The 24,127-nt window shown below is 32.9% G+C and overlaps 1 protein-coding gene across 13 annotated transcripts in view; it reads right to left on the bottom strand.

Annotated features, from left to right (window-relative positions):
• LOC126880616 (NAD(+) hydrolase sarm1) overlaps positions 1-24,127 on the bottom strand; it is a 496,620-nt gene that overhangs the window by 67,961 nt on the left and 404,532 nt on the right. For 12 of the 13 annotated variants that reach the window (XR_007696654.1, XM_050644609.1, XM_050644612.1 and 9 more), the window contains 3 exons: positions 15,068-15,169; positions 4,088-4,189; positions 229-474 (listed from right to left, as the gene is read on the bottom strand). Coding sequence is in view for 12 of the 13 variants with exons in the window: in XM_050644609.1 (XP_050500566.1) it covers positions 229-474; positions 4,088-4,189; positions 15,068-15,169 (450 nt within the window). In the remaining variant the exon portion in view is untranslated. Of the gene's footprint in view, positions 1-228; positions 475-4,087; positions 4,190-15,067; positions 15,170-19,772; positions 19,930-24,127 lie in introns of those variants that run through there. The other variant, XM_050644616.1, reaches the window with a different exon arrangement.

Below are 24,127 nucleotides of genomic sequence, written 5' to 3'. Positions count from 1 at the left end.
AAGATAAGAAAATCTTTCCACGTTTTTTGTTTTAAGGAGCGTGACAAAGAATTTTAACTCACCGCTGTAAACACGAGTTCTCGATCATACAACAATAAAGTCACGTCAGCAGACATCATGACAGTAAACTATGAAATTAACTCAAATCGGCTGAGATTGACTATTTATAGCTTTAGCTAGGCTAAAACCCAAAATTTTAAATTCAAAAAAAAAAATGCTACAACTTACCGTGGTCTTCTTAAAGTTATTTGTAGTCTTCTGTTCAAATTTAAGCGATTCCACTGCATTCGTTGGTGAGCCGATCTCGGATGGCACTGGGGTATCATCAGGAAACGTAACGATGGGATCATTTTCTTCGGCGTCGACTAAATTTTCTAGCGAGTTTCTTATCTGCAAAAGGGTGTTGGGTAAGCTGCTTTTCATGTCGTTTATGTTGTTTTTAAAGTCTACTAAATCGCTCTTCATGTTGGAAGCCTGCAAACAAACAATACTTTAATTAAAATGTCGTTGTGGTGGTATTATCTAATTATATAAGCATTAAAGTTAATGTTATCGGTTTTCTAAATGTAATAAAATTATTAAACATACATTTATGAACATGAAGAAGGTATTAAAAATGAATAGACGAAATAATTACTATTAATAGACGAAAATATTGTCGTGTTGGAGCGAAACTAAACAGCGATAGTATGTAGATAGATAACATCGAAGATCTTCAGTGTCTTTCAAATAATGATCTAACTCTTTCAAGAAAGTAAAGCTTTCGGTTTGAAAATAAATTTCAAGAAGGCAAAAAGAATGATAATAGGTACCTATAAATAATTACCCAAATGTAAATATGTACATAGCTGGACCTCCAGGATAGGAAACTGTTTTATTATGTAAAAAATTAGAAGACAGCATATTCAGGGCACATATTAGATCAATACATAGGAGACCGATACAATTTTCACCAACTAGAACTAGAAATATAGAGCAGATATGTAAAAGCAGTCTAAGACGGCAAAATATGGCATTGGCTGCGTAATATTCGTCGATGATCAGAAATCCACAGTTAGTTATGAAAGGCTTCGCAATGCTGCTAAAACTAGAATAATTTAACTGACTACCTACATAACATTTCACCTGGCAAGACAATGTACGGTGGACGCCTACGCAGAAATGCACGAGCTTTCTAATGGCAGAATGCGGGACTTTACCGATAATAAAATAAATATTCGAAACTATTTCATAGTTTCTCCAGAGACAAGAAAAGTCTGGGAACAAACAAATGAAGTAAACTCAGAAAGTATGAAAACCTTGACAAAGCTCAGCAGAGAACGAAAAACGTCTAAGAGAGTGTGGCGACACGCTTTAATTACTATTTTACTATTGTTTAAATGCTAATTTTAATTTTTATTTTTAATAACTTTTTCAAAATGAAATAATATGGGCCATTTAAAATTTACATTCCTTCTATACGAAACCAGATAGTAATGGCCTGTTCAGTCTCAGTTATCTTAAACAAAATTCCCCATTAAATAGTTACCTTATCAGACCTTCTGTCAATAAATCACTTTTTAAATATGCATTCAAAGACGCTTCTTAAAACTACAGAAATGTTTTCAGCTTTTAAAACACCAGATAAAGGGCCAGCCTCTTTAGGTCAATAAATTAGTCTTCAACGTAAAACCACAGACATGTGTTTTTAGTTCAGCCACAGCAGTGACACAAACCCCCGTCCCAAAAAGAATAACAAACCCTCTTACGAGATATAAGCACGCCTTTGTAACCAAAAATAAATAAATATATTATTGTTCGTTGTCTTACACTTATTGTAATTTCATTTAATTGTTTCCGTAAACCACCAACGGAACAAGAATAGACAGGTCTAAGAGAGCAATCGAAAAAAATAAAACAAAACCACTATATTTTGATGACATACCTGAAAAACCCAAGTTGGAAGTCTCAATGTTCAATGTTGAGTGTCTCAATGTTAATAAATGACAAGTAAATATTGCAAAACAGTAAAAAAAGGTCCAGATCGAAAGAGTGATGAAAGGATCAACCAAGACATATAAATTTTGTTTCACGGGTCTAAAAATAGCAAAATAGATTAAAGAAAAACAAGTTCTTGTGAGTTGCAGAAAATATCAGCTCTTTATATGGTTTAATGATTGTGAAAACAATACGTTAGGTACAGAGCAAAACTGAATAAAGCTGAACAAAAAAAAGTGCACTGGAGTTAGAGCAGAATTGACTTAACAGAAACAAGCTTATGGTATATTGTGTGGCATAAAATTTCCAATCAAACTCAAGGGCAAATTATAATGAGATCACACGTAAAGAACTACAAAATTAAGAATGAATGTATTAGAGGAAATCAAGGTCTGCATCAACTAAGGCCAAAATGAGCGAGCATATAGCCCAATACGAATAATCACTCTGGGTTAAGTTCTGATAGAAGTAGAAGAGAACGGACAAACAGCATGTTGAAGTTGAGGGACAGTTAGAAGAGGTATAACTGGAGGAAAGTAATATTGGTATTCTCGTCATACAAAGACGAAGGGACAAATGGAGATATAAAAATAAAGACAAAAATAATGAATTAATGAAAGGAAAGAAATAAATACAAAAAAGCAACATTATAAGGCAACATACCTTGTCATAGGTATGTAGAAAGGCAGGTACAGATCTAAAAAGCTTGAACTTTGGAGCCAGGAATAGTGGTCTTGTCCAAATGTTTTTAATTAGGATTATTATTTATTAATTTTAGACCACAAGTTATATTAAAATAAAATGCTAAACTGAATAAAATGCTTTCAAAAAACTAATAACTTTTAAACATTAAAACTATTACTAAAATTGGTAAACCTAGAAACACATATACTTTTCCTAGACTTTAAACTGGCATTGGACCAACTAAACAGAAGAAAAATGATCCATCAAGATTTACAAGAGAGTAAAATACTAAATAAAATTATAGGAATGATAGAAATGACCATGCGAGATTTCCAAGCAACAATAGACATCGGAAGAGAAAGAACAGCTCTCAACTTTACTATTTATTCTATCATTAGACAAGATAATAAAAAAGCTATAAACAAGAATGAAGTACAAATAATAGGATATGCAAACGATACACCTACCCATGGACAGACAAAAGGGTATTAAAGAAATTCTTACAAGAAATAGAAGACGAAGGCAAACTGATATGACTCAAAATAAAGGAAAATAAAACAAAATACATGAACGTAAACAAGAAAAAAAAAGACATAAATGACAGAACTAACAATAGACGCACACAGTTTCGAAAGAGGTTGAAACGCTCAAATATTTGGGACTCTTAGTCAACAGAAGAGATAAAAGGGTAGATATGAAAAGAAGAATTCAAGCACCAAATAAAGCGTTCTACAAAAATAAAGAAATGTTTAGCGATAAGAAGATAAGCCAAAACACAAAAATGAAAATCCACAAAACGACCATAAGACATCAACATTAACAGCAAGAGAAGAGCAATTGAAAGTTTTTGAGAGGAAGATTATTAGAAAAATACTGGGAGTAAAGAGCGAAAACGAAGAGAATGCAAGACAATGGATGAATCATGAAATACAATAGTGGTCAAGATGGGTTAAGAGAACATAGTTAGAGTAATAAAAGCACAGGGATTTAAATGGTTTTAACACGTAATGAGAAGAGAAAAGAGAAATTCGTTAAGGGTTATAAAGGAATGAATACCAATAGGTAAAAGAACCAGAGGTCGACCTAAACTGAGATGGAGACAACACGTGGAATAAAAGGACAATCAAAGAGAGAGAGAGAGAGAGAGAGAGAGAGAGAGAGAGAGAGAGAGAGAGAGAGAGAGAGAGAGAGAGAGAGAGAGAGAGAGAGAGAAGAATTGAGAAAAGTAGTGGAAATGGCGAAGTCACACCAGAAACTGTAAAACCAAACGCAGAATAGGAATATCCCCCACACAAAAAATATCTTCAGTGAAAATAGTTTCAGCTTCCTCTGGAGTGTATAGCTTGTATGTATATACGTATATATATTAATATAGTAATAAAATAATTAATATGTAATAAATTATTACCAAAAATGGTAGACTTACTTTTAAATCGGTGAGCTGGCGCCGTTGGCTGGTCGTTGAAGCGCTGGTCGAGGTTTTGCTAACGCGTGTCGTTGTCGTACTGGATTGGGAGTTCGTCTGTAACTTAAAAAACAAACTTCATGAGACATGGAAATATTTTCGGTATTGTGATTCCTCTAAGTATAATTTTAGACGAAAATTTCGTAGGAAACATTGGAATAAGGCCAATGCCACTCATAGGGAACTACGCAATGACTGAAAAGTATATAATATGTTTGTATTCCGTTTTAGAACTGTTTAGATTTTTTCAGCTTTTCAGCGGTCGGTTAAGTGTTTGAGGTTAAGTAATGGCTTGTTGTTGATGAGGTAACTTAACTGCCAGAATAAACAGAGGCAACAGGCTAGAAATATCTCTAATGTTTTGTCTGGTTTTTAAATTTCGGAGTGCATTTTAGTTAATTTGTCAACATTGAGACATACACAATCACATTAAATGGATATTTGTAATAACTATGTGCTGAGATTTTATGAAAAAAAAATTATTTATTGAGATTTCTTGTTTTTCTTCCAATGATTCGTTATCTCTCAATTCTCTCTCTCTCTCCCTCTCTCACCCACTCAATCTGTCTCGTTCTTCTATATCACTCTTTCTATTCTCTCTATTCTTTCCTCTATATCTCTTTCCATCTCTCTCTCGCTCTATCTATCCTTTTCCCTCTCAACGATAAATATTATGACATTTAGATGGAATCATAATAATCTTTTATATCTAGATCTGCATGATAGCTAAGATAGTTTTCAGGAAAAAAAGTCATATGTTTTAAGAGTAAACACATGTTATTCATTATACAACCAACAGTTAGTATAAAAATATATTTTTGGCACCTGCAACCGAAAAATAGTGTAGAAATCCTTACATCCACTTTTTAGAAACTGAATTACTGTTTAGTTGTTTTTAGTTTTTCGCCGTTTTTGGATATTAAAAAATATTTGACCAAAAAGTTGTCCTTTAAGGATCAATAAGTATTGAAAAATTAATTGGTTCTAAAGAAAAAACACAATATGTACTACAATAATATGTTACGGCGACTGTACCTGTCAAGCTTTTGGTATAATAAAAAAACACAGCTTACAATAGTAATATTCTTTATATCAATCTATGTTTACTATAAAAAATTGATCATCACCTTTCTATTAAGCTACGGCTAGACAAGCGACAATTTACGGCGCTGTAAGAGCAGTAAAATGAAGCACATAAATGGGTCCCACGGTGAGTTTAGTGGATAGCCAGACTGAGCTGTAAAATATGGCGCAGCAACATAGCAACATTACATCTTACAGCGCCTAAATTGTCGCTTGTCTAGCCATAGCCTTAAGCGATTCATTGTTTGGAATTATCTGATTTGATCCGATATATTTGTTAAACGAACACAGAGAAATTAATAATATTAGATAAAACTTATAACACTTTAATTATGGCGAATACAAGTATTTATTCAGTAATGATGAATAGTAACAAATTTACCAATAATCATTTTGTAGTAATTAATTTCCCATCGCAAGTATTAGAAAAATATTTAGATTAGATAAAAAGCTGAACACATGGTAAGAGTATTAATATATTTTGTTATTTAATTATATGTAGTGGGATCCTGGGTGTTATTATTCATTCTATTCGCAAAGAGGGAAGGAAATAGGCAGATAGGAGGAAATAGCAGATAGGCAAGAAATTAGAAAACATAAAGACAACAGAATGCGATTGAAATTTAAAGGGACCTACACAGAAGAATGCAAATAGGGAGGAAAGACGTGCAAAAGATCAGAAATTCTGAAGGAAATATTGTCACAAAGAAAAATGAGGTCTTACAACCAATTGAGATTGTTTACAAACATCTTCTGTATTCGTTATAGCAGGTAACAGAAATAACGTATGATCAAGTTTTAAAACAAGGATAAAAAAATCCGCCACATAACAGAATTTAAGATTATAACGGCTCTGAAAGAGATGAAAAATAACACGGCATCAGGTGAGGATGGCATTGTCATAGAGGCAATCAAAGAAGGAGAACCAGAACTTATCGAAGTCTTAAAAACTCCATTAGAGGCTTGTTTGACGAGGAAATTCCGTCTCATTGCTAAGGTTAAATGCTAATATGGTTATAATGCACAAAAATGAGACATTACCCCTCAACTTATAGACCTATATTCTTGCTTAGTGATAGACTCTATTTTTATAGATTTATTAGGCTAATGTAGAATAGACCATAGATACTTAACATTTAAAATACCAACCAACCAATAAACAAATTCAACATAGAGAGACGTGATAAGACAGAGTAATACACTCTCCCCAAAAATATTTGTGGCCATCCCCAAGATATGCTTAATAACATAGAATGGAGATCAGTTGGGATTAACATCGATGGAGAAATGTTAAATCAACTATGTTCTGCGGACGATATTGTATTAATTGCAGATAATATCCAGGAAACCCTATACAGGGTGTCCCGAAAAATAGTGCGTTCCTTACAGGTATAGGTAGAGGGCACCATGTAGAACAAAAAACTCTTATAACATTTTTTTCTAAATGCAACCGTTGACCAAAAAATTAAAATACATTTTGGCATGCAACTTAAAATCTGGTAACTATGTGAGGTACGAAAATTTAAACGTAGACAGTCCCATGTTTAGTAAACAGATAGTTTGGAAGAATCCTGTTTAGTGTCAATGCCGAAAATTTTTCGAATCGTTAGTTCATTACCTATTATGTTATTATGTTGATTATTTATGGCAGATCACTAAATGGAGAGGCATACTATAATTTCTTTCAAAATGTTTTGCCGGTATTTCTCGTCGTATGAATGCATGTGTTCGTGAAAGTGGGTTACTTTGATCATTTATTAGGTATAATAATTATTTTTAAGTAAGTACAACTTAATTATTTTAGTTCACAAGTAAACAAATTAGGTACTGATACATTATCTGGTGTATTTAAGTTCCACTGTAAACTATGTAATTCAGTTAAAGCCCTCAGCATTCAACACATTTAAAGCTTACTAAATACATAATACTAGTTCAGTTAAAAGATGTGTCTTTATGTTAAAAGATGTATAATTCGTTTAAAATTATGCAATAGGTATTTGAATACAATTAAAAAATAATAATTTTAGTAAACAAATAGGTAGTAAAAATACAAAGTACTATTAAGTTGGATTATAGTAGTGCGTACGATGTTGCCAGGTTATTTAAATTTTATAGGACTTTTTTGTTCTAAATTGTGTATTCTATCCATACCTTAAAGGAACGCACTATGTTCCGGGACAACCTGTATATTTATGTTGAAAGAGTTGGAAAAAATCACCTAAAGAAGTCGGTTTGAAAATAAATATTTGAAAAACCAAATCTGGTAACTAATGCTGCTCTGCAAATAAATAACATTAACATTACTCACGTAACTTGGTATAAGTATTTCGGGCGCTCAAACACATGGGATTCAAAGAAAAATAGGTCTTACCTGGGCAACATTTGGAAAATTAAAGTATGTACATATGGAAATCTGGATGTTGAGAATAAATAAAGAAGAATGAAGGATGATGTGAAGTGATCAGGAATAAGACGGGGATGCGAGACGCTGGTGATTTTCATCTAAAATGGAATTGGGCTGGACACGTTGGTAGAATGATGGATGAGCGGTGGACAAGAAAGATAGTGGAATGGGGTCTGAGACATGAGGCATGCAGAAAAAGAGACATGCCACCCAGCAGTTGGAATAACGACATAAAGAGAAGTGCTAGAAACTTGATACAAAGGACACAAGATATTTAGGCTTTTTTATACAGATAGATAGACGTAAGAAGCAATAGCAGAAACGCCGGTTTTTGTCTTGAATATCTCCTCTGAGTCTACAAATAAAAATATAAAGGTAGCGATCATAGAGACGACCCTGGTCGTGGACTCTGCTTAACCCCAAAAAAGGTCACAGACCACAAGGTAGTGGTAAAGGCGACCATTCAGTACCGTAAAGATCAGTAGAGATTTCTGATGGGTCGAAAGGTTCGATGTCGTATTCATACAAAAACTCTGGGTGTACCAATACCAAATAAAAGGTCTATCGGTCCGTAGGACTTGTTTAAAGCGGGCTCCACACTCTCGGCGAAGTTACTTCGCCAAAGTTGACCGAAGTCCGAAGTACCTCTCTACACACTCGTTCTACTTCGCGAGGAAGTGCGATACCGACAAAGAGCGGAGCGATACCGACAAAGATCCCTTTGACTCGGACGCGCCAGACCGACAGAGAATGGAAGTAGAACGAAGTGAGGCAAAGTTGCATAAGGTGGCCGTCTACATTCTCGTACTTGTTAAACCTCGATCGACTTCGGCGAGAGTGTGGAGCTCACATAACAGTTATTAGAGGATGTAAAATACGCGAATGACTTCAGAATGAACGGTGTACAACCAGAATACAAAGCATATAGGTAAAGCGGTGGTCAGACAGAAAAATAGTTGACTGTTGTCTTTATTCTTAATAACACGTCTCGATTTAAGTTTTTTTAATTTAAAATTAATTTCTATAAACAAGTAAACTAAAACACAGAAACCTGCACAATTACACCAACATTTATCATTGAAAACTTGTTTTCTGAAATGAAATATATATTTAATGAGTTTTATGTCGCTATTACTTGTTTTATTGCATAAGAAGTATCCAATCATATAAGGAATCTTCGATTTTTTTTATAAATCTAACAGAAATGAATCCGCAAGGTCGTTTGCTACAACCAGGTTATTTTTCTTTGAGATAAATATTTATGTTGTGAGGCGTCCAATCATTAATCATTTACGAGCAATGTGCAGAATTGAGGATTAATGGCGGAATGTGGTGTTGATTTTAATGAGGTAATTTTGTTTTGTTTTAACAATGTGATACCTGTAATGATTTTGTGTGTTTTCTGGGAAGCGCAACGATAAACCAATGTTTTTACTGTACATAGTTCCACGAAATTCGCAGAGCAGTACAATTTTTATAAGAAAGATATTACTCAAGAAGTTAAGAACTTAACAACAAAAACTCAAGAAGTTAAAAAGAAATTTTAAGAATTACATGTTTTAGGTAAAAAAATTCATAACAATAATACTCTTAGTGTTAGACATTTTGAGTTGTCCTATCTTGGGCTACCGGCTACTTCCCTTCTCCATTGCCTGAAGTTAATGGCTTTAAGGATCTCTTCTTCATCGTCCATCCTTCTTTTATGGCGACAAATATATATTTAGTCTATAGTTGATCATTTTGGCATGAAATCACGTTGTTGTATTATTTCCTTTGAAAATGGCGGTCTGATAATATCTATGGACGACATTAAAAAAGTGTAAGTCTTATACTAGACCAGGGTAATAAGCTAGAAATTGACCATGTTCGGGACACTTAAAGATCCAGGTAGCTGACTACTTTTTTAGTTATTGAATACCTATAGGGTGAAAACCTACCTGTTTCCTGCCTAGAGTTCGCGTCCGTTTTTTAATTATTAACAATTTAGTGCAAAAATCACCATTTTTTCGATTTTTTGCACCCCATTCAAAAGCTAAATAGTTGACATAAAATTACAAAATTTAATTTTTTAGACCATTAAAAAACCTTCAAAATGCCGATTTTTAAAGTTAAAAAGTTAATTTGTTGCTACGCAAACTGCAAAATAAGTGAAAATCGTTATTTGTTAATAACTTTTACTAAAACTACCTTAGAACTTTAGTGTTTCACCCAACGTTGGCTATTGGGGTACTTAACAAACCCTTAAAATTTGAGACCGATCCATTAATTAGTTTAAGAATTATTCTAATTGTTTATCCCAGAGACCTTTATTTTGCAATAACATAAGACAGAAAATAATGAAGATAGGACAATTCTCAGTATGCCAAATGAAAGTAGAAAACTGATACTAGCAAAATGTACTAAAAAACGATAAAAAGATTATCTAATATAGCCAAATATCCTAATGCCAAATTTGTGAAATTTTGTAGTTTAAAAACATTTAGAATAACTTTAAAAATATTATCTGTAGAAAAAGTAATTTTACATATTACAAAAGCTGGTATTTTACACGAATTTTTAAAAATGTAGTTTAACTGGAGACTAGTGGTAAGTGAACGGGGAGCTGGGAGCCGACAAATGCACGTTCAAAAATTAAAAAAAGCAATTTAAAACTACTATAATTTTCTATATCTCGGGATCTACTGAATATATTTTGATCGTTCTTTTTTAATTTGTATGTAATTTTTCTGTACGTTACAAATACGTAATTTGTCTAGACATTTATTAATTAATAAGCAGTCCAATTTGTTTAAACAATTTTTGAAAAAATAATTTTTTCCCAAAAATCCATGATTTTAATCATACTATCCCTATTAATCATAGAAAAAGTTAAGGTATACTTTAATAAATAAATTATCTTCAATAAATAATAAATTATTATCTAATAAAAATCGTTTATTTATTAAAGTGTACTTTAACTTTTTTTGTGATCATTAATGATACTGTGATTAAAAAAATAGATTTTTGTAAAAAAAATATTTTTTCAAGAATTGTTTAAACAAGTCAGACTGTTTATTAATTAATAAATTTATAAACAAATTGCATATTTGTAATGTACGTAAAAATTACATACCAATTAAAAAAAGAAAGATCCAAATCCATTGAGTTGGTCCGGAGATACAGCAAATTATATTCGTTTGAAATTGCTTTTTCGGTATTTTAACTCTCTGGCTTTGTAGGTTCCCCCTAGTAATAGTTTGGACTACATATTTGAAAAATCGTAGAGGGTGCTGTGAAGGTATAATGTTTGTGCAAATTTTTTAAGAAAAAATACAAATCCCCTTATTTAAAATGGCATTAATGAGATTCCTTAATTATTATAAACAAATTAGCTGTGAATTAAAAAAAAAGAATGTGTGTGTACTTTGTACGCACGTAAGAAGTTATACTTCTATTATATGATTTAAACGAAATTAATATACTTTTTATTTATATTTTGTTTAAATATTAAACTAATTTATACTTACTACTTCTCAAACATTTTTATTAGAACAGTGCCAAAAATTAAAATAATAAAAGAATAAAACACACACAAACACATTAAACAAGCCACAAATGATGTCTGAACATTAATTGTCGAAAAATTTTTTAACTAAATACGTATTTTCTGAAAATACAATTATATAATAAATATACTTACAATCATAAAATGTATTAAAAAAAACAAAAAAGAAAGTTTCTATTGCGACTCGAACCAGCGCTGATAAGAGCGGTTGGTATTGGAATTCATTCGCCTTCTCCGCTTAGCCACAGACACTATGTGTCATTATTTACGAAGATCGACTAACTAAACGGATTAAACTTGTGATATTTTGATATTTTGAAAATTGATCAAATTATTTTAATTTTGAATTGAAATGATTTAGAATTGAAAAAATACAACAAAACATAGAGTAAAAAACAATATATTAGGTGAATATTGATAGAAATTTTGATGGTAATCAAATTATATAAATAAAAGTATTACATACTATGTATTTTGGCAGATCAAATAGGTAGGTTTATACTCATGATACATTAACAATTATTACGTACCTGTTGCTTTTAAAAACTATTTAAAAGTCACTACAATATTATAAACTTTTTTGTTTCTGTCCTCACAACAATAAAACTAATATATTATACATTTGTTTACCTTTACCTTTACCTCCAAACCACAGCTGCCATATCGGATAATTTTTGACATGTCATTTGAACATCCAATCAGAACAAAGTTATAATGCGCATGCGCCGGGCTGATAGGTTTTAACATATAAAAAAATCACCCTCTATCGCCGGTATAACTTCAAAAAAACAAATGGCTAACTTTGTCCCAAATGAGCCCAGGCAAAATTTTTTTATTTTAAAATTCGTGTTAAAATACTATATTTTCGAATATATAAAAATATTATTTCTAAAGACAACATTTTTAAAGTTATTCTAAATGTTTATAAACTACAAAATTTTAAAAATTTGGCATTAGGATTTTTAACTATGTTAATCATTTTTTTATATTTTTTTAATACATTTTGATACTATCACTTTTCTACTTTCATTTGGCATACTCAGAATTGCTCTATCTTCATTATTTTCTGTCTTATCTTATTGCAAAATAAAGGTCTCTGGGATAAACAAATAGAATAACTCTTAAACCAATTAATGGATCAGTTTCAAATTTCGAGGATTTGTTAAGTACCCCAATATCCAACTTTGGGTAAAACACTAAAGTTCTAAGATAGTTTTAGTAAAAGTTATTAATAAATAACGATTTTCACTTATTTTGCAGTTTGCGTAGCAACAAATTAACTTTTTAACTTTCAAAAATCGGAATTTTGAAAGTTTCTCAATGTTCTAATAAACTGAATTTTGTAATTTTATGTCAACTATTTAGTTTTTGAATGGAGTGCAAAAAATCGAAAAAATCGCGATTTTTGCACTAAATTGTTAATAATTAAAAAACGGACGCGAACTCTAGGCAGGAAACAGGTAGGTTTTCTTCCTATAGGTCTACAATAACTAAAAAAGTAGTCAGCTACCTGGATCTTTGAGTGTTCCGAGAAAATACTTATTACCCTGGACTATACCTCAATACCTGTACCTCTACAATTTTCGCACATCACTTTGTCTTCCTTCTGGTACGTAGAAAATATTATTTCTAATTTCCAGTCCTCTGGGATGACTTCTAGGTTCCATATAAACAGATTAATTTATGGATAGGCGGCTTCCATAACGCATGCCCATAATCATTTGTTAGTTCTGCATTTATTCAATCTGTGTCAGTGTCAGGCGCTTTGTTATTCTTTAGTCGTTTTATAACATTCATAGTTTCTCTCAGCTCCAATAGCTGAGTCAGGGCCAGAAAGGAAAAGTGAATCAAATCTCTTGAAAAAATGGGCATAACACATCCTACCAAAATAGCATGAAACCTTGTTAAAAATTTGGCGGTAATCCTACGAGACATAAACCACCTTGCAAGGGCAAACCAAGGCCATATAATCAACTCCTTATTATTTATTTATTAGTTCTGCATTTATTCCATGTGTGACAGTGTCAGGCACTTTGTTATTCTTTAGTCGTTTTATAACATTCATAGTTTCTCTCAGCTCCAATAGCTGAGTCAGGGCCAGAAAGGAAAAGTGAATCGAATCTCTGGAAAAATGGACATGACACATCCTACCAAAATAGCATGAAACATTGTTAAACACTTGGCGGTGATCCTATGAAACATAAACCACCTTGCAAGGGCAAACCAAGGCCATATGATCAACTCCTTGTGAATGTAAGGACTAAGAACCAACATAAAGATCCAAACACTAGAAGAAGACAATCAGGACACAACCACTGAGGAACTATATTTACAGTAAAAGGACTCCACGACACGACGCGACGGTATGAACAGGTTAAAAAACGGGAAAGCTGCAGGTGTGGATGATATACCTATGAGGTGAACAAATAAATCATCTAGGTCAAGGAGCAAAAAAATGGATATTGCAACACTATAACGCGTGCTACAAAGCCTGGGAAATTCCAAAATCATGGAGAAAATCTAAAGTAATAGCCTTGTTAAAACCAGTAAAGGACCAAGAAAATTCCAGTAGCTACAGAACTAGTTCCCTATTACATATGTTACTTTTTCGAACTGTACGGGAAACATCTTGGCCAGAATAGAAAAAAATGTCAGCAAGCATCTCATTCCACAACAAGGAAAATGAGGTGCATGTCCTGGTGTCTTAAGAACAACGGCACAAGGACTGTGTTTTTCAACTTCTGAATATGAGCGCACCATTTGTGACAGATCTGCCCACACCAAACAAGTTGATACTGTGCTAAATGAGACATAGAGGATAGTAACGGGATGTATGAAACCGACGGCACTCTCAAATCTATATAAAGCAGCGGATTTTGCAGATCCTTCAACACGCAGAAATGTAGCAGTAGGTATATACGTAGAGAAAATTAAACAAATCGCTAACCCGCCGCATAACCTATATATAGTGCGTGAACACCACGAAAGCGACTAAAATCTAGAAAAAGCTTCTTTGGAACAGCGTAGGATGAACGATCCGAATATTTTTCTCTTCCCCGATTCAATGGACCTGTCAAATCTCTAGACTTTAAACTTTAAACTGTGAAAAACTATGAATGGGATAAGAACGATGGTCGCCCCAGTAAAATCTAACGTGGCGAAATTGAGGAAAATAGACCAAGATGATGTGAATTGTGACTGTGGAGAAAAACAAAATATGGAACATCTTCTTTCAAGCAGAAACTGTCATAGGCGTAACCAGGGGGGTTTTAGGGGTTATAACCCCACCCATTGGGAAGCACTTTGAGCTCTATATGCTTAACACCATACCCCTCAGAGACCTTCCAGTTGTTGTAACCCCCCTTTCCAGTAGGTGTAACCCCCCCTTAGGATAATCCTGGTTACGCCTATGGAAACTGTCCTCATCGGTGTACCCTCGAAGATTTGTGGCTCGTCAACAAAGATGGAACCGAAGTAGCGATACTGGGCTGAAATTGTATGAATGACAACAAAATAATATATAATAACAATTATCTATTCTGCTCAATACTGTGGTTTCTTAGGTACTCAATCAAGTAAGTTTATACTGTATAGCTGACAGGTGATAGCACTATAGAGAAAATTTAGAGAAGCGGTAGAAACTGTATTCACAATGTTGTAATATTGAAGTTGTAATTTATTAAAAAAATCTAATCAGTCTAAAATGACTTCGAGACACGTCAGTGTAAGAACGCAACTAAAAACTATGTAATTGATGTTGCAATAACATGATTTAAAAATACTTCATACATAAAAAGCTCGATGTAGGCGAACTAGGAAATCTGTACTTCTGAATTCTAAGAAAAAGTTTACAACATAGGAATGTGTATCTAGAATCTATAAATAATCATAATTGACTGAAAATACTTACTGAAGTTGTGGTTACTGTCGTCCTTGATGGGTTTTTTACGATCGTCTGAAGCGGCGGCTCGGTACCATTTGCATTATTGTCCGTGGGAGATTCGCTCGCCATCTTGAAATAATTAAAAGAAACTTGGTTAATAAAATTGCTTGATTTGTTGCGTGTTTGATACAGTAATTATCTAGTTATGCGATAATATACATCGTTACTTATAACGTTATAACGACAAAATAAAAATTATTTCCACACGAATATCTTTCACGTTTCACATTGTATATAAACAATGTTTGGTCTAAAGTACTCTAAAGTCTAATCATCCAACAGCTGTTTGATCAACGAACCAACCAAAACGACAAAAAGTGATTTTTAGAATCTGCAACGAAATCTGTAATAACTGAAAGTGGTCAAACGACTGTTGGAAAACTGTTCCACTCTTAGGCTTTCCTTTGTTATTGTAGTTTCCTTAGGGGAAAAATGGTTTCGGGCTAGGGAGCGGATTTTGCTCATTTGTTGAAGGAATATGCCAAATTGAAAAAGAGTTAGTTACCATAAAATTGGAGAATACATGACACACCTTCTTTATTGAATTTTCCGTGCTGTTCCAACAACAACTTTATAATAAAATTGTAGTGTTGCAATGTGCACTTTTAATAGTCACTAACTTAACCATATTTATGTATTCGTGATAGTTTAATTGATTAAACAAGTTTTATAACAGCAATTGAGAGTATATTATGCTTCGTTAATTCTTTCATGCATATTAAAAAATGGCGTCACGTGTTTTTAATACATGACTCCGGATGTCCGGAAAGTAACGTATGGCGTCGTTTATTGCATTGGTTGCAAATAAACAAACTAATTTATTATTTTGGGTTTCATCATTAAACTAACGAAATCGATGTGAAAATGACATAAAAACATTATTTTAATTCAGTTAATACGAGTAATAAGTTAATAAATTAATATGTTGTGTAGTCCAAGTAACCAATATTAGTGCAGCCGATATGTGAAACAATTGTGCATTTAATGATAGAAGTATATAATTTGGACCACATATACTGCACATATAAAGGTTCAAATTTAGATATGAGGCCATCTCAGATTTTGCCTTTTACAAAAATGGCGGGGATTCAAAATGGCGACTATACATTGTGACTAATAACACGATAACTTTTGAACGAGACTTCAGATTTCAACGAAATTTGTTATATAGGTTCTTTCTTTGATGTAGAAGATCGAGGTATTGAACCGGAAGAATCGGATTACCAGAAGAAAAATATTTTTCCTGTTTATTTTTTCAATTCTTTCTGTATTAATTTTTCAAAAAGTTAATACAACCATTGAAAAGAGCGTAAAAATATTTTTTAGGAAATATTTTTAACTTTTTAGTTATGTTAATTACCATTTAATAAATGCAAAACGTATCTTCACATGTACCTATATACGTCAGATTTCAACCAAATTTGGTATATAGGTTCTTTTTTTGATGAATAATATCGAGGTCTTGAACCGGAAGAATTGGTTTACCAAAATTTGTGTTTTTACTGTTTTTTTTTATGTATTAATATGTTGTTCCTTTTTCAATTCTTTCACCCTGTATATATAGATTTTTCAAAAAGGTAATAACGCCATTGAAAAGAGTGTAAATATATTTTTTAGAAAATATTTTGAACTTTTCAGTTGTGTTGATTACCATTTAATAAATGCATAATGAAAATGAAAAAAATCTTTAACAGTCACGATATAAAATTGGAAATAAAAATTCGTTTACTAAAGTGCTGCGTATTCTCCGTTCTTTTATATGGCGTGGAGTCATGGACCTTAACTGAAGCATCACTGAAGAGACTCGAAGCATTTGAGATGTGGTGCTATAGACGCATTTTGAGGATTTCCTGGATAGACAGAGTTACCAACGAAGAAGTTCTACATAGAATGGGTAAAGAGCGCGAACTAGTCGTAACCATAAAACGTCGCAAACTGGAATACCTGGGCCATGTAATGCGCAATGAACAACGATATGACCTACTTCGGACCATACTTCAAGGTAAAGTGCATGGGAAAAGAGGTCCAGGACGAAGAAGAATATCCTGGCTGCATAACCTGCGAAAATGGTTTAACTTGACCACTACCGGACTTTTCAGGGCAGCAGTCAACAAAGTCAGAATAGCCATGTTAGTGTCCAACATCCGTAACGGATAGGCACCATAAGAAGAAGAAGAAATGCATAACGTATGTTCACATGTACCTATGAGCGGCAGATTAACTTTGAATGCCCGCCATTTTTGTAAAAGACTAAATCTGAGATGGCCTCATATCTAAATTTGGATTTTTATATGTGTAGTGTGTGTGGTCCAAATTATATGCTTCTACCATTAAATGCACAATAATTCTTATATTATTATTTGCACGAATCTGTCGCACATAGGTACCTACATGTGAAGATACGTTATGCATGTATTAAATGGTAATTAATATAACTACAAAAGAGTTCAAAATATTTCCTAAAAAATATTTTTACGCTCTTTTCAACGCCGGTATCACCTTTTTGAAAAATTAATATATACAGGGTGAAAGAATTGAAAAAGAAACAACATATTTTTACATAAAAAACAGTAAAAACACAAACTCTGGTAAACCGATTCTTCCGGTTCAAGACCTCGATATTATTCATCAAAAAAAGAACCTATATACCAAATTTGGTTGAAATCTGACATCTCGTTCAAACGTTATCGTGCTATTAGTCACATATGTATAGTCGCCATTTTGAATGCCCACCATTTTTGTAAAAGGAACAAAAACTGAGATGGCCTCGTATCTAAATTTGAACCTCTATATGTGTAGTATATTTGGTCCAAATTATATGCTTCTACCATTAAATGCACAATAATTCTTATATTTGTACGAATCTGCCGCATATAGGTACATGAGAAGATACGTTTTGCACTTAATAAATGGTATGTAATTAACATAACTAAAAAGTTCAAAATATTTCCCAAAAAATATTTTTACGCTCTATTTAATGGCCGTATTAACTATTTTGAAAAATTAATACATACAGGGTGAAATAATTGAAAAAAAAACAACATATTTTTACACAAAAACCAGGAAAAACACAACTTCTGGTAAACCGATTCTTCAGGTTCAAGACCTCGATCATATACATCAAAAAAAGAACCTATATACCAATCTGTTGAAATCTGGTTGAAATCTGAAGTCTTGTTCAAAGGTTATATATAGTCGCTATTTTGAATCCCCGCCATTTTTGTAAAAGGCAAAATCTGAGATGGCCTCCTATCTAATTTTGAACCTTTATATGGTCCATATGTGGTCCAAATTATATGCTTCTATCATTAAATGCACAATTCATAGAATATTTGCACGAATCTGCCGCACTATATGGTGAAATGAGCAGGTTTGTAGGTTTTATTAGTTCGGTGTTAAGTTATAGTCCGGCAGCTGGTTTTTTTGGTAATTAGATATGTAATTAAAAATATTTATTTTTACTTAGGTATAATAGGTACCGTTAAAGCAGGACATATCCAATGTGCTAAAATTAATGTTGACCATTTTTATTTACATTTCATCTTAGAGGAACTTGTCTATTTTTATAATGATGTTGAACAAAATGTTTGTAATCTGAATGCAGAACAACACCCTAGTAGGCTCGATTTACGACTTGCTTCCCATTTAAAACCGTTATCTGGCTAAAACGATTAAAACGATGTCGGTTAATTGTAAACAAGAAGGGATCAAATTCCGCCGCCTTTAAAGTCATTCTACAAAATAAATTAATACGACTATACCTATTTACCTAAACTAGCATATTGAAAATATCTATTTCAAGTATCTGTTAAATGAAGAAAGAGAAGTGAAAAATAGCAAAAATGAAACTGAAACAGAATTAATCGATTTTTAATGAAGATTAGATATGAAAATAGTCATCGGAATAAGAATATATAGCTATAAGTAAAATATAAAAAAATGAAGCTTGACAATAAAAACGAAAACGTTGATGAAACAGGGGTCAATATCCCAAACAAAGGGTGAAAATGCATTGTGGAATAACAGGATGAAGAAAATTTTATTAATATTTTGTCCTTTGAAAACTTAGGATGGTTTATTAGTAAAATTTTCTGCACTTGAAAACTTGTCATTCTTTTGCTATACTATGAAGTCTACCATTAAAAATACGCATGAAATCCAGTAGTTCTTCCTGTTAAGTTTGTTTCTTTTTACTCTCTTATAAAATTGTCTTCATTTTTTAGTCTGATCTCGTGCGTTCTACTTTACTTTCTGTAGTATTCTCATCTTAGTTGTCTTTAATAGCTTCTGTGTTTTGACTGTGTAGGTGTAGGGTATTGTTTATGATGCATAAAGTGATTTTATAAGGTCTTAATTACATCTCAGTGCCAATGTGTCATCTTAGCCACATGTTGCTCTGCCAATCTACTGGTCTAGGTTTATAAAAACCGAATCGTTTTATATAAAGGCCTAGGTTTAAATAAGTTTTTATAAACCTTGAAACGAATTCAAAGTTTATATAGGTAATATCCCACGACTTTAAAAGTAACGAGACTTTTAAAACCCAATAAGTATTTCACTCAACCGAGACTTTAATCATTATTGATATCAGATACAGACGATTTAAAGTAAAATTAAGAATCTAAAGTATCTAACTATTCAAAATACGAATAAAAACTTGGATTATGTTTACCTTCATTCTCATTCTTTTATTAATTGGCATATTAGTCAAATAATACCAAACCACTTTTACTCTTTAAAAAATTAACCAGGCAAGTACACGATCACTTCACAACAATCCCGTCGATAAATTTGTTTCAAACTGATCTTATTGAATATGATCTCGTCTGACTACAATTTCATAATATCAGCCCGGCGTCAACAAAATCACTTTTAATCTTATCGGATGCTTCTTTCCAAAAATTATCAATACTTATAATCTTATTTTTAATCTCATTTATCGAGTGTGGATATTTTTGCTATTAATAGGAAATCACCTAAACATTTCAAATCTTCTACCGTATGGTCCAATTAATTATTACACTTACTACAAACAAGTAACAACATATTTAGTTTGTCAATATTAGATACGAATTTACTGCTTCAACTTGAGGATGTGGCAACACTATACTTACTATCAGATGATTGTCATATAAAAATTCGCAAAACTTGATATTTGTAATGTCATCGAAAACTGACAATAATATTGAGTTATTTATTTGCAGTATCATTTTAAAATAAACAATATTCGAGGATCAGTACTCACCAGAGGGACCGCAGACGTTCGGATACAATTAGCGTCTCTTTGCAAAAACAATGACGTCGACTTTGCAAAGTAACAAGACACTTACTCAACACACACTACACATGACACTAGGTACCTAATTGCAAAAATTCACCGTACCTACCATGCCAATGGCCATTAGTTGTCGAGGCATCAACTAAATAATAAAAAAAAAACAATATTCGAAACATTTTTGAGCAAGCAATCTAGTCGATTGAAAAAAAAAGTGAAAAGAAGTGCATCCATTGTCCAAAAACTGCAATTGATTATGAGGGAGAGTCAAAAGAAATTTCGGTAGTATGTACCAAGAGTTTAAATTTTGTCCCTAGTAGCCCATATTCAAATTGAAAATAGTCGTACATACTAAAAAAACTACTCATCAAACGTGGAGTACGACAGGGTTGTGTTTTGTCACCCAGTCTTTTTAATCTATGCTCGGAAGAAATCTTAAGGGAGGCTTTGGATGACAGACAAGAGGGAATAAGACTAAACGGAGAAGTAATCAACAATATCAGATACGCTGACCATACGGCCGTTCTTGCAGAAAATTTACAAGATCTCCAGACATTAGTAAATCTAGTCAGTGAAGCAAGTTATCGGACAGGCCTTAAAAGTCACATTCCAAAGACAAAGTGGACAACAGTTGGAAAGATTAATATAGATCAATGACTGCTTTCTCTTAATGGAGAGAAGATAGAACTAGTAAACCATATTAAATACCTTGGCAGCTGATTAAATGTAAATTGTGACTCTGATGAAGAGATAATAACCAGGATCAAAATATCACGTAAGACTAATGACTTGGTAACCAGTTTTATGTAAAAGAGGCCTATCGATGAATATTAATAAGAAAGTCCTAAAATGGTATGTGTGGTCTATCCTATTATATGGCTGTAAGACATGGACATTAAAAACCACAATTCTTAATAAATTAGAAGCCTTAAAATTGTAGTACTATCGACGAATTCTAAAAATATTGTGGGGTTTCCCACAAAACCCTTTTTTTATTTTTTAATCTTAGATAAGAATTAATTTGATTATGGGTCTAAAGAAAACCAAACTGTAATAATAGGCACCACAGCCACCACAGGTGTACTTGGCAAAAAATTGTGATGTCTACAAGACAAAAACACAAAAATTGTAAGCGTTAAAAGCAACGGCTGACAATTTAAAACCAGTCTATCAAAAAGTATATTGAGCAGATATTGAGCAAAGAACTAAGCGAAAAATGTGCCCTATAGTGTGCCAAATAGTTAAGAATAAGAATCAAAACAGACAGGTCGAAAGAACAAGTCCTCTACTTGCTATTGGTTTCTAAAGGTCGATCCTTTTGTTGGGATAGGTCCTGAAATATTTATCGAAAAGTTACGTCACTCAATATTTTTAATAGATATAATAAATATCCTGTCATTATTACATCAAAATATTATTAATATTATAAATTGCGAGTGCACCATCCAAATAAACGTGATCGGATATGAATAAAGATTTTTTTTTTAAAAACTGATAACATTTTTTAGAACCCTGTCGATACAATTTTTAAGATAAATAAAGGCCATAGGTTGATTAAACATCAATAAATTGATTATTGTGGACACAGCAAAAGGGTAATTCCGGACAACGGGAAAAATCAATCCATTTATCACATACTTAAATAATATTTGTATATTTAAGATTAATATTGTTTTATCAACCAACATTAAATTACACAATTTCCTATTTGAACATCAGCGAAATCATCAAGTTTTTCAAAGCTTTTCGAAGTCATCTTCAGAACTGGATTTTGACCAGTACTTCGGTCTGTCCAGGGGTTACATTATTATTATTATTATTATCTGTCTAGGGATTACAAGTTGATGATGAGATGAAAAATCGAACTATATTTGTTTTAAGTATCGGTTAACCTATTATAATCCTTTCATTATGAGGCTTGTTCAATTGAAATCCACCTTTGGTTTTGGTCCAAAAAAAATTATAGGCAAATGTATCTACAAATAATCGCAATTACTATAAAGAAACATATTCCACTGTTCCAAAAAATCAAAATAGCCATGTTAGTGTCCAACATCCGTAACGGATAGGCACCATAAAAAGAAGATCCCATTGATTCACTAACCGATGTATGCCTTGCTTAAAGAGTTCTTGTGGCTGACCTGACAGAGAACTACATTTTAATGCATTTTTCAGTAGCCCAAAGAGACGAAAATGACAAAGTGATAAATCTGGACTATAGGGTGGATGCTATAATATAATCATTTTCTTTCGTTGTATATTTTCCTTTCCTAGTATGGCAACTTAAGGCCGAGCATTGTCGTGCTTAAGAATGACACCACGTGAGACTTTTCCTGGACGTTTTCTTCTTATTGCTTGAGGGAGCTTGTTGAAAGTTTCATTATATCTACAGAGATTTGCGTTGATATGCACTCTAGGTTCTATGAGCAAAGGTCCTTCCTGGTCGAAATCAAATAAATGTTAACATGACCTTGCCTGCAGAAGCTTAAACTTCTTCTTTGGCAGAAGGAAAAGGCGGGGAAAACAGCCGAAATAAATACCAAACTACTAACTAACGGCTCAAGGTCTCAAGTTGCTGCTAGCATAGGCGGACGACAGCTATCTCATGGGAAACTCCACCCAGTCCGTAAAATATATTTTAGTAAGGTCGAAGAAGCAATACAAAAAGTTGGAGTAGTAATTACGGCTGAGAATGATATCATTGAAGTAATAAAAAGCAGAATCCTTCAGAAGCACTGGATATAATAATTCATTAGCTAGTAAATACCTAGGTCCAAAGCTAGTGAAGAAAAACTTAATTTCACAGAAGAGGTTGTGGACCTCATCACGACGTATCCACAATCCAATATAGACTGAGAACAAACATAGAAATACAACAACTTTATATTTCTTCTTCTTCTTTTGCCCTTTAATTCGTCCAATTCTGAACATAGGCTTCCCCCAGTTTCCTCCATTCGCTTCTGTTTAGTGCTTTCTGTTTCCAGTGCGTTGCTCCTATCTTTTTAATGTCGTCTCCCCATCTCATCTGGGGTCGTCCTCTTGCTCTCTTTCCTGTCCATGGTCTCCATTGTTGTATCGTGCTATTCCACCTATTGTCCGTTTGTCTAGCGTTATGACCTGCGAAGCTCCATTTTAGCCTGGTTATATGTTGACCTGCGTCTTTGACTTTTGTTCTATTTCTGACCCAGTTGTTTTGCTTTTTGTCTGTCAATTTTACTCCTAACATTGCTCTCTCCATGGCTCTTTGTGTCTTTATTATTTTATCCATGTTTGCCTTGGTCAAGGTCCATGTTTGGCATGCGTATGTGAGAATTGGGAGTATGCACTGGTCAAACACTCTTGTTTTTAAGTATTGTTGTATTTTTTTATTCTTTAGGACCCATTTTAATTTTCCAAATCCTGCCCAGGCTAATCTGACCCTTCTTTTTACCTCCGCTGTTTGGTTTTCCTTATTTATTTTTATAATCTGTCCCAAATATATATAATCATTAACCGCTTCTATTGTGGTGTCGTTTAGTATTACGTTTCTATTGTCTTGTGAGTTTGTCATTGTTTTTGTTTTGGCAAAATTCATTTTTAGACCCATTTTATAACTTTATACTAGTGATAATAATTTTCCAAGAGATTAAATCTCAGAGATTAAGATGAGCAGGATAAAAACTTTTAAAACTGATTTGGAAGGAGATTCATGCAGGAAAAGGACCAACTGGGTGTTCCAGAATGTGATGGAGAGAGGAGAGACAACATTCATT

This window comes from Diabrotica virgifera, chromosome 2, assembly GCF_917563875.1.
Source record: "Diabrotica virgifera virgifera chromosome 2, PGI_DIABVI_V3a".
Lineage (NCBI taxonomy): Eukaryota > Metazoa > Arthropoda > Insecta > Coleoptera > Chrysomelidae > Diabrotica > Diabrotica virgifera.
This window is presented reverse-complemented; position numbering and strand designations above follow the sequence as displayed.